The following is a 15,486-nucleotide window of genomic DNA, read 5'->3' as shown; positions in this document are numbered from 1 at the left end:
ACTGAGAAGTTCGGCTGCTGAACATTCTGTAATAAGAAAATAGTGCCCGGTCTAACAGAGGATGTTACGTATGGTACAATTAAGAACAAATACAATGTAAGGAATTTAGGAACTAATGGCTTGTAACCACGATCGAAGGCCTGATAATCTGTGCAGCAGCTTGAAAATTGTTCAGATCAACGTCCCAAATAGAAGGAGATCTGCGGTAGATGAAATAAGGGTAATAAACGAGAAGGAAAATGCTGGAATCGTTTGAGTTCAAGCGAGATATGAGTGTTCAAAGGTTCGCCAAATGAATAACCTCAAACGTCGAGGTTCTATGTTGAGAGTGACGACCTGAAGGCATTTGTGGTGGTTTTTAACAGAAAAAGTATGGTAATGGTGACAAACTTTATTTGCACTCTCCACATATGTTATGTTTGGAAGTAAATGGTGTGAGCTGTGGCAGTTTCATATTTTTACAATTACAATCTTTGCTTTCACACTGCTCACTTCCAGTTGTGAATTGACTTACGATGTGATGGCTGTTATTGTAGCACGTGAGTAAGTTACGTGACAGACTTATTTGTTGAAGGGGTCTTTGCAAATTGAATGACAAAATGCGTGTTCCTGTGCAGGAGCAATTTTAGAAATACGGTCACCGCAGCAGATGCGAATAGAAATTGCATTTTCGGCTAGGGCTGAAGAAATTAATCCGTGTTTATCAACAATTTGGTATTTTCTATTTACTCTTTGGCACTGTTAGTATTTCATAATACTAACATATATATGGACTATTAGAAATTCACGAGCATCTCAAAGTGTTTACTTCTTTTTGAAGCACTTTTCCATTGCGAGTCGCATTATGCTTTTTTAATTCAAACTCGCATTTCTACATTTAAGCTATACTATTTTAACGACGTCATGGCTCTTGTCCTTATGGAATATTCTTCAGAAAGAGATCTGAGTTCAGAGATCTGATCGTAACTAGGTATTTTAAAGAAGTGTGAAATTCTTTCATAAAGTCTGACTGGAAAGTATTTCAGTTCTGTTTATATGAAATCAATTACTCTAAACCTAGATTCCAAATACCATTTATACGATTATCTGCCTACCATTACCGTACGCGTCGGAAGTCTGGGCTTCAGCAACCCAAACGATTAAAAAGCCTCCCATTGCATCTGAACAATCGCTACCGAAATGGGGCAATTGGAAATTCAATCTGCCGCCACAAGCTAGAACAAAAGCATTAGAAAATACAATTGGAGTTCCCCGTCTCACCGAGCGTATTGATTCCCGGAGTTGGTCATCACGGTGAAATTGGTTTCGGAACTTATCTCCGTGCCATCCATATGGGATACATGCTGTAGAATCCCTATATCTGCCTTGAGGACTACTACTAGACTGGCCGCCCGGAATTCGAGATTTTTATTGAGAGATCGTTTCCTCCCTTTTCCGGTGTTCAACCAGGTCCACAAACTTGATTCTGATTACAACAGGCAGGCAAGGTGACTATATCTTTTAGGATACCTTTTCACAAGATGCAGTAATTAGATAGTGATATTGTAAAAGTCAACAATTTTTACTAAAAATTGACAAACACCAAATGTTTTTAAGGCCACTGAATCTGGAAAATTTCCTTAACGAGCTTCTCTCTTTTCGAATTTTTTTTTGGTAAGATAAAGCATCATCCGTAGTACGGTTATTCTCCATCTATCGAAACGTGAAGCCAATGAGCATTACTCCTTTTGGTCTGTGAGGAAACTATTCCTTGAAGTAATTTTGCAGATTATATCATGCTGTTGGGAAAAATTCATGCATTTAGTATCAATTATTCGCGGATATTAAAATCGAAAAAAAGTTACAGGAACAATAGTGTATGCCCATGTCAGTCGGCTTGAGTAAGATAGTAACTCTATTATTTTGCTAATAAAGGCAGTTGTATTGCATTCATTTCGATACATTTTTGTTATGCAGCACCGTGGAATTTTTATTTTCTCGTACATAAAGCAGTTATATTACCTATGGAAACATCACCTACAGTTTAACTTAAATGTTTAAACAGGCTCTAATTTACAATTAAACCGTCGGGTTTAATTTTTTAAAACGTGGCCGACTAACTGAGCCACGTTGTGAAAAAGACCCATAAAAATTCCTCTTGTCATCGATTCACCTCGATGACAAGAGTAATTTTTCCCTCAAGTTTTTTGGGGAGGAGGAGGATGATGATCCTACCAACCGTGCTACCCACGAGGGCCCTATACACGGCAAGCGATACGCTAAAATGTGAAATTATCAGTGCGATTACAGACACTGCTTCTCCTTGATCGCATGTAGAATGCAATAATTTCTCAAAATGGTACCCAAGGCAAGTAAACAGAAATATTAAGACCATTCAACATCATTATCTTTACGAACTGAAACCAATTTACGCAATCTGTGTATTGATTTAATGTTGTCCAAGATCGTGTAAGCTCCTATCCATTGGTGAACTCTTTCATGGTAATTAAGCGTTGAATGATATCTTCAGCAAATGGACACTTATCTTCGGCCACCCCAGATAGTATTTTTAATTCCTAGATCGGAAACATTATCAGCCTCAATTCTATGATTAAACGAGACCATGGATTGGGAGAAAATTGCTTATGTTCTCTAACAGTGAGAGATATAATTGATCGATCACAGTAAACACCTACGAGATAAGCAAGCTTTAGAATTAGTGTATTAAAAAAATTTCTTTTTAGCAATTCAGTGAAATGCAATTATTATATTGCACTCCGTGTTTTCTGGATGAAGAAGTAATATTCCAGTGTTTTATGTCCATTGTATATGAGAATGGAAATTGAAAAATACGTGGAAGCGATCTGATAGTGAAATTGTCATGACATTCCATTCAACTGAAGGAGAAATAAGGCAAGTGTTTTCTGGAACGTTTAACCATGAAAGTGTTCAATGCAGTTCTATTTTAAGAACAAGTCGGACTGGTGTCAGTGCTGATTTTGGCAGCGTCTTGTACGAGCTGAATTCAGTTATGGATTTTATTTTTTCAAATACAGCCTTTATGCAAAACTAAATTTTCAAAAGAATAATCATGTTATATCATTGGTTTGTTGTTTCCACTCTCAAGTATTTCTAAGAAAAAAATAAAACTGGCTGAAATTCTTTTCTCTCACAATTTTGTAAACAAGCAGATAAATTTAAACTTTTCCGTCGTGCGGTTTTAAATTATCTTTATAATAATTCACAGGGAAGCAGCATTTGGGATTCTCAGAGACGAAGAATCAATTACATTAATCACAATGACCATTTTCAAAAGTTTCCGATATTTTTGCTATTCTTTTCATTTAAGAAAAAAAAAAAAACTGCTGCCTTACGGAAATGTTTCTGAACAGGTAAGAATTATTTAAAAAAGTATTGAAGTATTGGGGTAATTTCTTTATTACTATATCGAGCAGTTATCTTCCCTCAAGATAAAGAAAGCCCATGGGCTGAATGAACGTTGTTTTCTTTATAATAAATTTTGCTCTGATGCAAGGATGCTTCGCTTTATTTCCACAGCCATCATGCCAAACAAAATACTCTAGTTTCGCCTTCAGGCAGTAGATGTTTACAGAATTTGGTTTCACTGTTTTACAAAATATCACAAAATTATTCGGCGAATTTTAAAATATTCCTCAAAGCAAGATTCGCCATATTCCAATTGGAATACGTTATTTTGTCTTTCATTTCTCACTTCAAATATTTATACCGTTTTACCCTTAGGCATAGAACTAAACGTTGGTGAATAAATATGGGACCTTTTTTCCAGCAGAATTTTTAAGGTGCCCAACTTCGGAATACTTTTATTAAGTGTCATATCTTTTAATGTAATTTAAAGAAGCAGAGGAGGTCGGAAGTGTTTCACTTTATCAATAAATTGAAACTTTAGTGAAACAAAAAATTCAAATTAGGTGTCCTTTACCCAAGAGAATATGTAGAAAAATCAACGCAGCAGAATGGTGCTCTGAGACAAGAGTTTCGGAAAGAAATTGCAAATGACATACTTAAAAACAAAATGATTCAGATTATCATCTCTCTGAAAGCGATGTCTGGACTTGACAACATTACCAGCTAATTCCACATTAAAATTACGTGACGGATATAACGAGGTAGTCGCCATTAATGCTTAAATGTCACTCATTGCATTATAACAGGTAATGCTACTGTGGCTTTTTTTTTTATCTTCATCGAGGAGGTTATGTTTAACAAGATTATCTTGTCACATCTATCTGTTAGTACCTCACGAGTTTGTTGATAAATTTAGAGGCAATTAGCCGACAAAACGAAAAGCTGGTTGAATAAACTCGCAACAGTTAATTTCTGTTAAATCATGAATTACTACATCATCAGCCTTTATTTGGTTCACTCGAATTTCATTGATGATCACAGTAAAATTAATTCCACCTATAGAAGTCATTAATGAAATATAACGAAATGATCCCTTTCACCTTTTTCGAAACGTTATATTAACACTGCCAAGGTTATTTTTTTGATATAATTCCATGTCTTCCATAAAGCGCAATAGAATGATTTCAACTGGTCATTGCAATGGTAACGAAATTCCAGGCAATTCGCGATGGAATGTTTCAATTACCGAAGTATGGAAAAGGCAGTCTCTTCTCCAATAAACATATTCGGCATACTTTCGCCGAATAGACTAAATTCCAAAATAGAAATCCTAGCTGTGACCTATGGCTGATTTGTTTTTCGCTCTTTCATGAACATTTGTTTTATCTCTAAATTATTAACATTTACTTCGGATTAAAATGTGTACCAAAATAAGAGATAAGCAGAGAATAAGAAAATACTTGGCGACATAGCATTGTAAGTGTACTGCTCTATAAATACTAAGTAAATCACGCACTGTAAAGTTAGGTATATTTAATGCTAAAGCTAACTCGTAATGCTCTTTGATAGACACAACATGAATAATAGTTCTCGGAAATTACTGCTTGCTAAGAATAGAGAAAGACCATATAAATCATCTCAATGGAAATTAATATACTTTTATTGATTTCAATGTTTTAATTTGAAAGGTGTTAAGGACGCTCGAGGAAACATTCTAGATGCAAAGGTGTGGCACTCTCTTCATGGAACTGTTTTCTGAAAAGAAGTGTTTCATGACAAAAATTGAAGATTTGTATAAACACCTGAAATCGTGAAATGGGCTATTAATGATGCTATTCATCCGTCTGAAAACCTAAACTCCAAATTCATCCTCAAGAATCAATTTTTATTTAGTGCCTGGACTCTGAGGTTCTCATTGAAAACGTGAAAGTTTAGACACTTAACTCGTTTGGTGATTTGTAAGTTACACTTCGCTAGAAGGCTGAGAGAAAATCTCGGAATTCTTCAATCGGGACTTAGTTAACGATGAGAGAGATAGTGTTAAAACTTAACTTTCCATCATCTTTAATCAAACGTTTTAAGCATTAAATTCCCCGACATCTAAAATGAAACGGAACGCAAAGCAATATCCTGTAATCAAGACCAGTAGACTCATGGATCAGCTTTAGCTCGAAATAGCTTTTTATTGACATATGAATACACATACCCTCCAAATTGGGGGTATTGCATTGATGCTGTATTTGCAGTTATCAGTATGCTGACAGACGACTGATGCTGCATTCGATATCATCCGTACGCTGACAGACGATCCCTGGCCATCTCCATGTGCCAAGAATTATAACCAACCAGTGGCAGTATATGTTATTCTAGAAATTACCTGTACAGTATTGCAATAGATTGTGGGGTTGCCAGAAAAACTGGCTAGGACTGCCTTCTTTAATAAATAAAAAAAATACACTCTTTTAGTATATCGGTGGTATCAGTTACTTTAAATTACATTCTCTGTTTTCAATTATGCACTGTACATCGATGTATTTTATTAAAATTTTTTTTCAACAAAATAAAATTATTTACAACGTACCTGTACGTAATGGCAGCAACTACAGCAACACTAACCAACACGCTTCCTAATATTCCTGCTACTATTTCTCGTTTTTTGTCTAATAAAAGGCAAAACATAAATATATAAATATGATAATTATGTATTCTTCTCCAAATTAAAATTCATTGAATAAGTCTATACGAATTTAACTAAGAAAACATTGTATCAAGTGACAAAAACTGTTAATATTTTGACAAAACGTTTGTGGAAGTCAATTTAGATGGCGATTATCCATCGATGCATTTCGCAAGTAGAAGTAACAGAGTCAGTTGATGTTATGCTTATCTAGCCTGAATTGGATTTCAATAAAATTTCGAAAGGGACGAAAAGATGGCTGCTTCAATTATGGTTATTCGAGCATGTTTACTTTATAAATATAAGCTGGACACATGCATTACACAAGCAATCCGTCACATATGCACGACGTTCAGAGAAGATACAGTGAGTAAAAACGCACCAGGACAAATGTGGTTCAAGAAATTTAATCAATTGATTAGTCACTTCACGACACGACCCATGCGGGACGACGGACCACCAGTGAGTCGGATTCAAATGGAACAAACCAAATGCATGCAGAAAGATTCAATGTGAATGATCAAACCATTCGTTTCCATTTGCATCGACTGGGAAAGGTGTACAAACTTTACATATGGGTTCACACGTAAACCCACAGGAGGCAATAAACTTTAGAGACCATCAATTTGCGTGTTACAATACTGAGCTCTCTTTGGACCGGTTGACGTGAGATGAATGCTTTTTATCTGAACGACATCGAACAATCACATCATTGGTTATTGTCCTGTGAACCTGTACTTCTCACATCGAAGCTTACACTTCACCAAAAACACACGGTATCGCTGTCTGAGGAATACAGATGGTATCGTCCGCGTATTTTTCATAAATATTTCAGTGCAATATTTATGAAGATCAATAATAATTTGCAAAGATCATTAAACTATTGTGAACTGGAATGATAGGACTGCGGACGTTACTACAAATTTCGGAAAATATCGAATCAGTAGGCATATCAAATAATGATATGAATATATAAAAAAATAATGAGATTCGCAGTTGACAGGAACTTCTTGAAGATGTTTCATGCTCTGTTCTTGTCCTTCTTGGCTGTATTGCATTCATTATTCTCCCACATCTTTGAGCATGCTGAAACTTTTGTGAATTGTTTTCAAATCGCTTCGTCCGCTGCCTGCAGCACTTGGTAGGATATAGAACACTTAGCGTTTTTGGAGAGGATTTTTGTAGGCTGTACCATAGTTTCCCAAGTGTTAACTGATCGTGGTGTGGTCTCATGGTTTTAAATCTATTCTCCAAACATAAACGTTGATACATCTTTTGGTGAAGACGTGATGGAGACTTTTCATGGTGATTTTCGTAATCAGCGCGTTTATTTCCTCCAGAATCACATATTTTCATTGCAGAGTTATGACAAAAATATATTTTTTGTTGGCTAGTGTTATGAACGCTACTCCACGTGCTAGATTATTCGGATTGTGTACAACACGATCTTGCAGATAAATTATGTAGTTCCGGAGTGAAACAGTTGTATGTGGAGTTAAGTTGGTTTCCTACAGGTAGAAGGCGATAGGATCGTATTGTCTGTCTTCAAGCTACTGCTTGAAGACAGACGTGTGACTTTAATTTTACAGTAAACGAACTGAACATTCGCCATGGGTCTATTTGCACCATAATGCTTGGTTTTCTGCATATACTGTAAGTTTAGAATCCCTAACTCAAATATTTTAAGGCGAAGAGTGATTACTTATTGACCGCCCCTCACGCACGTTTACTACAGCTGCATAGTGTATAGTTAAATCAAATAAACTTGATCATTCTTTCCTCATTCCCTTCACCTTCTTACTTTTATTTCATGGGGATGCCTTCGCTGTTTTCTTCATACCACTACGCTTTTCTCCCCTCCACACACTGTTGCACCTTTCCACTGCCTGCAAATTTTATCAAGGACCTGCCTCTCCGGATACAAATAGGCAAGACAGTTGAGTTTCAAAAGTAGATGGTCCACGTCCTCGCTGTAGGGATAAATGCCAGGAAACAACCTTCAAAGTGATCCCCGCTAGTGGCTAAGTGACCAGTCAGAACAAAACTACACAACCCAACGCTGATCATAAAACTCACACGCACATTTAAAAATGGATTTGCATGCCTGCAAATCTTTACATGTATATAAACCTTTACACACATATATATAAATTTATTTATTTAAAATCTGTACATACTATGAATCTGTAGCATACATCAAATACTTTGTAAGCAAAAATATAAAAAGAAATGCTTAAAATGTTATTATGCTAACCTGGTGGTGCTATACATTCACTTCCGTTAAATCCACAGGGAGGTTCATCAAGGGGTGGCGATTTCGCAATCCACTCAATTCGGCGTATTAATTGAAACGCCTATTGAAATTTATAATTAATTGGATAGCATCAATAAAGAGATATCAATTATATAATCCTTACACATTAAATAAGCATAATACATCAAATAAAATACAAATTTCTCTATTGTTCCAATCTTCTATAATTTTAATATCTCTAATTTCATATTGCTCAGCTTCATTTGCATGGTTACTTCTCGCTGTGACAGGTCTTTCGTTTGTGAAGATCAATGCAAAGTACACATTAAATTCATGAGAAACATCAACAGATAATCTACATACAACGTTTCCGTATTCATCATGAAAGAGTCGATTCTTTTCTTTTTTGTATTCTTATACTTAAAGAAAAAAATGCGTTCTTGCTCTGCTCTCTTAGTCACAAGTGATTAAGCGTTCGATAGCTTAATCCTTTTTCTGAAACTACCACTTATCAATTTGTAACTGCTGTAAAAGTAATGGAAATTTAGTATTAAATTTGATTTAAACTGATAAAAATTAACATATAATTCTAAAATAATATGAATATATATATATATATATATATATATATATATACACAGTATACAAGAAATAAAATGACTACGGGAACTACCCGACTTACGTATCTGTTGCGTTCCGCGGAATGTTACGTAAGTCGGATTTTGTCTCATGCTTGTGCAGCACTCGCAACTGTTCTCGTTGAATTGATTGAATCAAAAAATAAATGCTCGACGAACATGTGAATAGGATTATTTATTGTGTTTACTCAATTTTATATCTCATGCGCAGGAAAAATTACAAAAGCGTGCAATTTAAAAGTGTCAAAATTATAAAATTACAAAAAAAGAGAAGGGACAGGCATAACGTCAATAAATTTTACTTCTCGAGCATCGCTGCCAGAATTGACGTCTTCAGCTGATAAGCACGCCGCTGCGGAGGATGAGGGCTGTGGAGATTTAGAAAGTATAGGCTGCTGAACCTTACGAAAGAACATGTTAATGGATGACTGGATTGTGTATGCAAAGTGTAAAGTGTATTGATGTCTAACGGCACCAGGGGTTTCCCCCATCTCCGCGTTGCTTCCATTATAGCAGTACCAGTTCACTGGGAAGGCCAGAGATTTAAAAGTGTGTGGGGATGACTGGACTGTAAGTGTGTGTAAGTGTAAGTGTGTGTGTTGTTGTCTTACGGCACCAGGGGTTTCCCCCATCTCCGCGTTGCTTTCATTGTGGTGAACCAGTTCACTGGGAAATGCCAGAGATTTAAAAGTGTGTGGGCATTGTTCATGTGTTGTGTTCTGTACCGTTGTCCATCTGGTCATTTAGCCGTTGGACCCCTATTGAGGCCCAACGTTGTCCCACTTACGCCCCGTGGAGGCAGACCAGGAACCCAGTAGCTGTAGATTCACTCTGGCAGGTGCTGCCGCTTAATTTTCTGGGATTTCGGCGGCTAGGACCTTAAAAAAAAAAAAAAAAAAAAAAAAAAATATATATATATATATATAATAATAAAAATAAATAAAATAAATAAATAAAAAATAAATAAAATAAAAACATATATAAAAAAAATATATAAAAATAATAATAAAATAAAATAAAATAAATAAAATAAAAATATAATAAAAACAAATAAATAAAAAAAATAAAAACAAATAAAAATAAATAAATAAATAAATAAAAAAAAATATATATATATATATATATATAAAGAGAAAATATGAATAAGTGAAAAATCTTCGCTATGGTAGGGGTAATATCGCTTTGGTTTGCTAGGCCGAGTTTTGGGCGTAAGGTAATTTTATCATATTAAGGTTTTGATGTATGGGGCTTTCGCTATGATGAAGGTAGAGAGGGGAGGGAGACTGGAGATTAGGGGGGAAAGACAGAAATATGTGGCCAATAGAGTAGATAGCCCCAGTTTTCATATTGAAAACTGGGGCTATCTACTCTACTTTTGTTCCCTCTCCTCCACCTGGTATTCTACTCTGGTATGAAATACCAGAGTAGAAGTTTGGGGATGGAGGAGAGGGAACAAAAAACGTCCCCTCCGCCCCCCCCAAGGAAGTGGAAATAATAGGTGAAGAAGACTAGAGTGTCCTCTTCAGATCACCATCAGGCTGTTTGCAGCTGTGCTGCGTTCTGTTCTGCTTTGTCACACATGGGGCGAGCCCCGTCCTTGCTTTTCTTTTCCGTGTGATCAGCACTCTTCTTGTCCAAGTGCTGGTCCTCTGCAGGGTTTAAATTTTCTATCACATTTGGCGCCGATTTTTTTCAATCTCTGTGTACATTGCTGTAGATAGCTATTAGTGTTTTTCTCCTGGTGAATAGGTCTTGCGCATACTGGGAGAGTGCCCTATATTCATCCTCAGTGTCCAGGAAGTGGTGCTCCAGTCCTTTTGGGAAGTATCGCAATCTTGTTATTAGTAGCCCTCTGAGGTCTTCATAGTGTTGACAATCATAGACTATGTGGCTCCAGCTTTCACTTTCCCCACATATGCAGTTGGGGTCCTCAACGAGTCCGAAGCCAAACAGCTTCTCCTTGTAGGGTCCATGTCCGGTTAATAGTGTTGTCATATGGTACCCTGGGAAGTACCACGGTGGCTGCTTTGGGTATATTTTCCGGAGGTCTGGCAGAAATCTTTTTGTCACTTAGCCTTTTGTAGTCTCTGTCCACCTTCTCTGCCAAAGATCTAGGAGGTGGGTCTGTAGCCTAATTTTTTCGTGTTTTAGGTTGCCCGCCGGGTCAGACGTGTATCCTTGGTGGGTAGCGGCCACTCCCCTGGCCAGCAAAAACAGTAGCCCCGCCCGAACTGCCTCCAGGTCCAGAGGGAGTGCTCCAGCAAGTACCTGCAATGCTGGAGTACTTACCGTGCTGCAAGCGCGCGTTGTTGATAGCAGTATGGTCCTTTGGGTCATTTCTAGTGTTCTTTTGTTAACTACCAGTGTCGTTTTTGGATACCACACCGCTGCTGCGTAGGTGATTGCTGGCAGGAAGGTTGTTTTATAGTAAAGCATCAGTGTTTTTTTCTTGAGTCCCCAATCTTTCCTTGTGATTCTGGTTACCAGTCCACAGTATCCTCTGATTTTTCTTCTGATGTATTTCAGATGCGGCTGGAACGTCAGGTTTTTATCTAGGATAACGCCCAGATATTTCAGTTGGCTCACAAATTTGATTGTTGCATTGTTGATTTTAATTTGCGGGGGTCGTCGTAGTTGTAGAGTCCCCTTTAGGAGGATCGATGAGGTCTTGTCTGACGATATTTTAGCTGGTTCTTTGATGCCCATTGCTGCAGCCGCTGCAGTGCCTCATTTGCCAGCGTCTCCAATTGGGCCCTGGAGTCCGCCTCTACCGTCAATGTCAAGTCGTCCGCGAAGGCGTGTGCTGCCACAGAACTCAGGTCCGTCGTCAGGAATTCATCGAGGACCATTGTCCACAGGAGCGACCCGAGCACCGACCCCTGAGGACATCCTCTGTGCACCTCTCTTGTTATTTTTTGATAGTGTACGCTGATTTCCACTCTTCTTTGCGTTAAATAGCTTTCAATTACTTTGTAGAGGTTAAGAGGCACTTCAGCCTCCCTCAACCTTGCCAGGACGCTCGGCCACCAAAATGAATCAAACGCCCCAGCAAAGTCAACAGAGATGAGCAGCAGATACTTTCGTCTACAATCCTGGAGTATCCTTAGCAAGTTTCCCAGTGCGTCCACAGTTGAGGATCCTGGTCTGAAGCCATACTGATTTCTGGACTGTGCCTTTTTTATTTTCATCGTATATTTCTTTGTAGCAAGCAAGCAAAGAAATCATTCATCCCTCTGGGATCCATCTTCTCAAACCTCACCATTGCCATCTCTCCGGTGATGGAGCGTCTCAGCTCATCTTAAGCTTCATTAGCATTTTATTCTTTCACTATCGCTGCCTGCAAGTCAATAAGTTCTTCGTTAAATAATTCCTTCTTTTCTTCCTCTATTAACTCCTCCACGTCTTTGGCATCAACCTCCAACTGAAGTAGCTCTACAATCTTATCTGTAACCTCTTCATATGATTCGTCTTTTTCAATCCTTCGAAGCCTTTTATGTGCCGTGGGCATATTTTCTTCCATGCACCATTTAAACAACTTGGTAATTTCTGCCCAGGCCTTATATTAATGTTTAAGATGGCGTGGTAAATATCGTAAAATTTCCAAGTCTCTTAACATAAAATTTTTCTCATCATCTACTGCAGACAATGTCTGAGCAAATGTTGTGCATAAATAGTATGCTTTTAAATTCGAAATAACACCCTGATCTACAGGTTGGATGAGTGAAGCCGTGTTTGGCGGTAGTAATATGACTCTCACATTCGAATTAAAAGGCACTGGCGACTTCATCGCATACCTTAACTTGTAGAAACCAGCGCGATGCTTGAACCTATTAAACCGCCCGTTGCTTGCCACGAACTTGGGCTGGGGCTTGCCGTACTTATCCTTAATATCTTCATAAATACTTGTTGCTTTTTCCTGGAATGGCCATTAGACTCATGGGCACTCGCTTCTGAATCTGATTTTCCATCCATATTATTAACAGCTATTCCATCTTCGATATAGCACCCGAACGTTGTATTGTGATCACTATTGATCACAAATATATAAGGTGGTCAAAATAACTTCGAAGAGGAGATTGGACCCACCACAGAAAACTGCTTTAGAACTAAAGATCACTTTAAACACATGTAGCTTTCTACGTTCTGTATCTGGCTTCTCTGTTTGTTTGTTTTTAGAAGCATCGGCGACTAGAGCCATGTTGCTCCGTGTATATTGTCTGTGGATTGCGCGTGTTCTGAGATCGATTTTCTGTTTTGCTGGATGAAAAACGAATTTTCAGGAGAAAAAACCATACTACTCTCGCCCGAGACCAACTAATTTAGCCACATTGTGAAAAAGACCATAAAAATTCCTCACGCCATCGATGAGATTCGAATTCGGTTATTTTCCACCCGGTGTGGGGAAGAAGGCGATCCCACCAACTGTGCTACCCACGAGGGCTGGGCTGGCTTATCTGTGTCCTTATTTCACTTCATTATTGTTTTCATTCTAACTGATTCTCATCAGCCACTTTCACCTCTACAAAGCTATTATAGTACCATGACAAACAAATGATAATTTAAAGAATTAAAGTCTTTACCGGTTCTCCGCTTGTAGCTTCATGATGGAATCTTCCTACAGGTAACATGGTATAAGGAAACTGAGCTACATCAATACCCTTCAGGGTTAAATTGTGAGGCGTTCGTTGAAGGGCAAGGACAGTATAATTTCCTTCGGCATCTCCGTTTTCGTCAATTCGTATCCACGCTCCAGTTATACCTACATAGCAAAATAAATTAATAGGTTAAAAGCCAAAAGAATTTTTATCTCGGTATAAACATTGCATAAAATTAAAAATAATAATAATGCAGTAAAGTTTTTAAAAACCGACACACTCTGGGATTCAGAAGTGCCGGATTTCAGAAGTTTCCGGAATTTAGAATGGTATAGAGATTGGTAGTTGAACAGTTTTAGATGAGTCATTTAAATAACTATTAACACAAACAACTGAACGAACTATAAACATTTATCATGATTGTCTTGTTCTGTTATCTGTTATGCGAGCAGGATTTAAACATCACGGATAATGCAACCGTCTGAAATCTCACAGAAGAACAAACTTGCATTTGTAATGAGTTATCCTGGTACCGATATATTACAACTTTGCGAACTCCAATTTTGTATAACGCGTGCCACTGAACATCAGACAATCTCTCTACAATTGTTTTGTCTGAGTATTGTCACTAGAAGCCACCTGCAAGCTAAAGAGGGAGCAGTAAGTTCTGAAACAGGCAGTTATAGCAATCCCATATTTTAAAGAAATGACAAATTAATAACTTTACGGAGGGCAATCAGTTTGCAAGTAACGCAATACCAGGCTGGTGGTTAACCGGTTAAGAAAAAGTTTTCCTTTTCAATAATAGAAAGAAATGAGTATGATGAGTGTGTACCAATTCTGAGGCTTGCCAGTACCACTTCCTCTCGTTTGTTTTGTCGGAAGCCAGAGAGCCACAGCTTTTGGATCTTCTTTTATCTGGTAAAGTGTATTGTTGGTGTCACTTTTCCAGGTCTGTGACCATTTATAGTAGCACGCTTTGCGTATGACAGACTTAGAGTAAGGAACCTGAGGATGTTGTGAGAGAGCGGGTTGAGGATGTTTAGCGGCAAAGTGAACACTTTAATTTCCCGGAATGCCTGGATGGCCAGGGATCCACCAAAAACTGATTCACTGATTGAACACACTGCAAGCGAATAGCTGGGAATGAATCTGTTTCAATGTAGGATGAGAATAGGAGAAATTCTTCCTTATGGCAGAGACAGCACTAAGAGAATCTGTGTAAATTATGGCAGATGAGATGGAAAGCTCAATAATCGTACTAAGCGCTAACTTAATGGCATATAATTCAGCTGTGAAGACGCTGCAAGCAAGCGGTGGTGTGTTGCTGAACTTGTACATAAAGGAAAAACTGCCGCAGCACCTACCATACTCTCAGTTTTGGAACCATCCGTATAAATTTTACAGGCATGATTGCTCATAGTAGCATGAGCTGAATGTAACTGTCTGATATTGCAGGGAGGTATAATATTTTCCCCCACTGGAGGAAGTGTATATCTTGAGAGACAGACACATGTGTCCAAGAAGCAACAGGTGTAGTTGTGTCTTGGAAAATTTCATTTAAATTGACATTCCAAGTCTGAACAAGCTCTTTGATCCTGAGCGAGGCAAGTCTATTTTCATTTGGCTTGCTCTCATAGAAGGATTCCCAACGAGTATTATAAAGATACTCCCAACTTGGGTGCGATGTGGTAGACTCTGGATCTTAGCAGCGTAGTGGAGCAGTAGTGTTTTTCTACGCAGGTGTAATGGGGATCGTGCGCTTCAATATACAGACTTTGGATAGGAGAAGTCTTGAAAGCTCCCAGCGCAGTCTTCAGAGGACTGTGATGGATCATATTTAGCCGTTTTAAAGTAGTGCTCTTGACAGAGTTGTACACTGGACAACCAGAATCTAGCCATTCAAGAATTAAACTTCTATAAAGATGCAGCAAAGTATGCCGATCAGCTCCCCAT

General features: G+C 38.0%; 1 protein-coding gene across 1 annotated transcript in view; it reads right to left on the bottom strand.

Annotated features, from left to right (window-relative positions):
• Window positions 1-15,486, bottom strand: part of LOC150076444 (receptor-type guanylate cyclase Gyc76C-like) — a 303,616-nt gene that overhangs the window by 48,329 nt on the left and 239,801 nt on the right. The window contains exons 7-9 of the mRNA XM_090387981.1: window positions 13,516-13,694; window positions 8,298-8,397; window positions 5,948-6,026 (exon numbers count right to left, since the gene is read on the bottom strand). Of these exons, the coding sequence (XP_090244107.1) occupies window positions 5,948-6,026; window positions 8,298-8,397; window positions 13,516-13,694 (358 nt within the window). The remainder of the gene's footprint in view (window positions 1-5,947; window positions 6,027-8,297; window positions 8,398-13,515; window positions 13,695-15,486) is intronic.

This window comes from Mastigoproctus giganteus, chromosome 13 (genome assembly GCF_048544385.1).
Source record: "Mastigoproctus giganteus isolate SK-2022 chromosome 13, ASM4854438v1, whole genome shotgun sequence".
Lineage (NCBI taxonomy): Eukaryota > Metazoa > Arthropoda > Arachnida > Uropygi > Thelyphonidae > Mastigoproctus > Mastigoproctus giganteus.
Note: the sequence above shows the minus strand (reverse complement) of the source record. Positions and strands in the feature narration are given on the sequence as shown.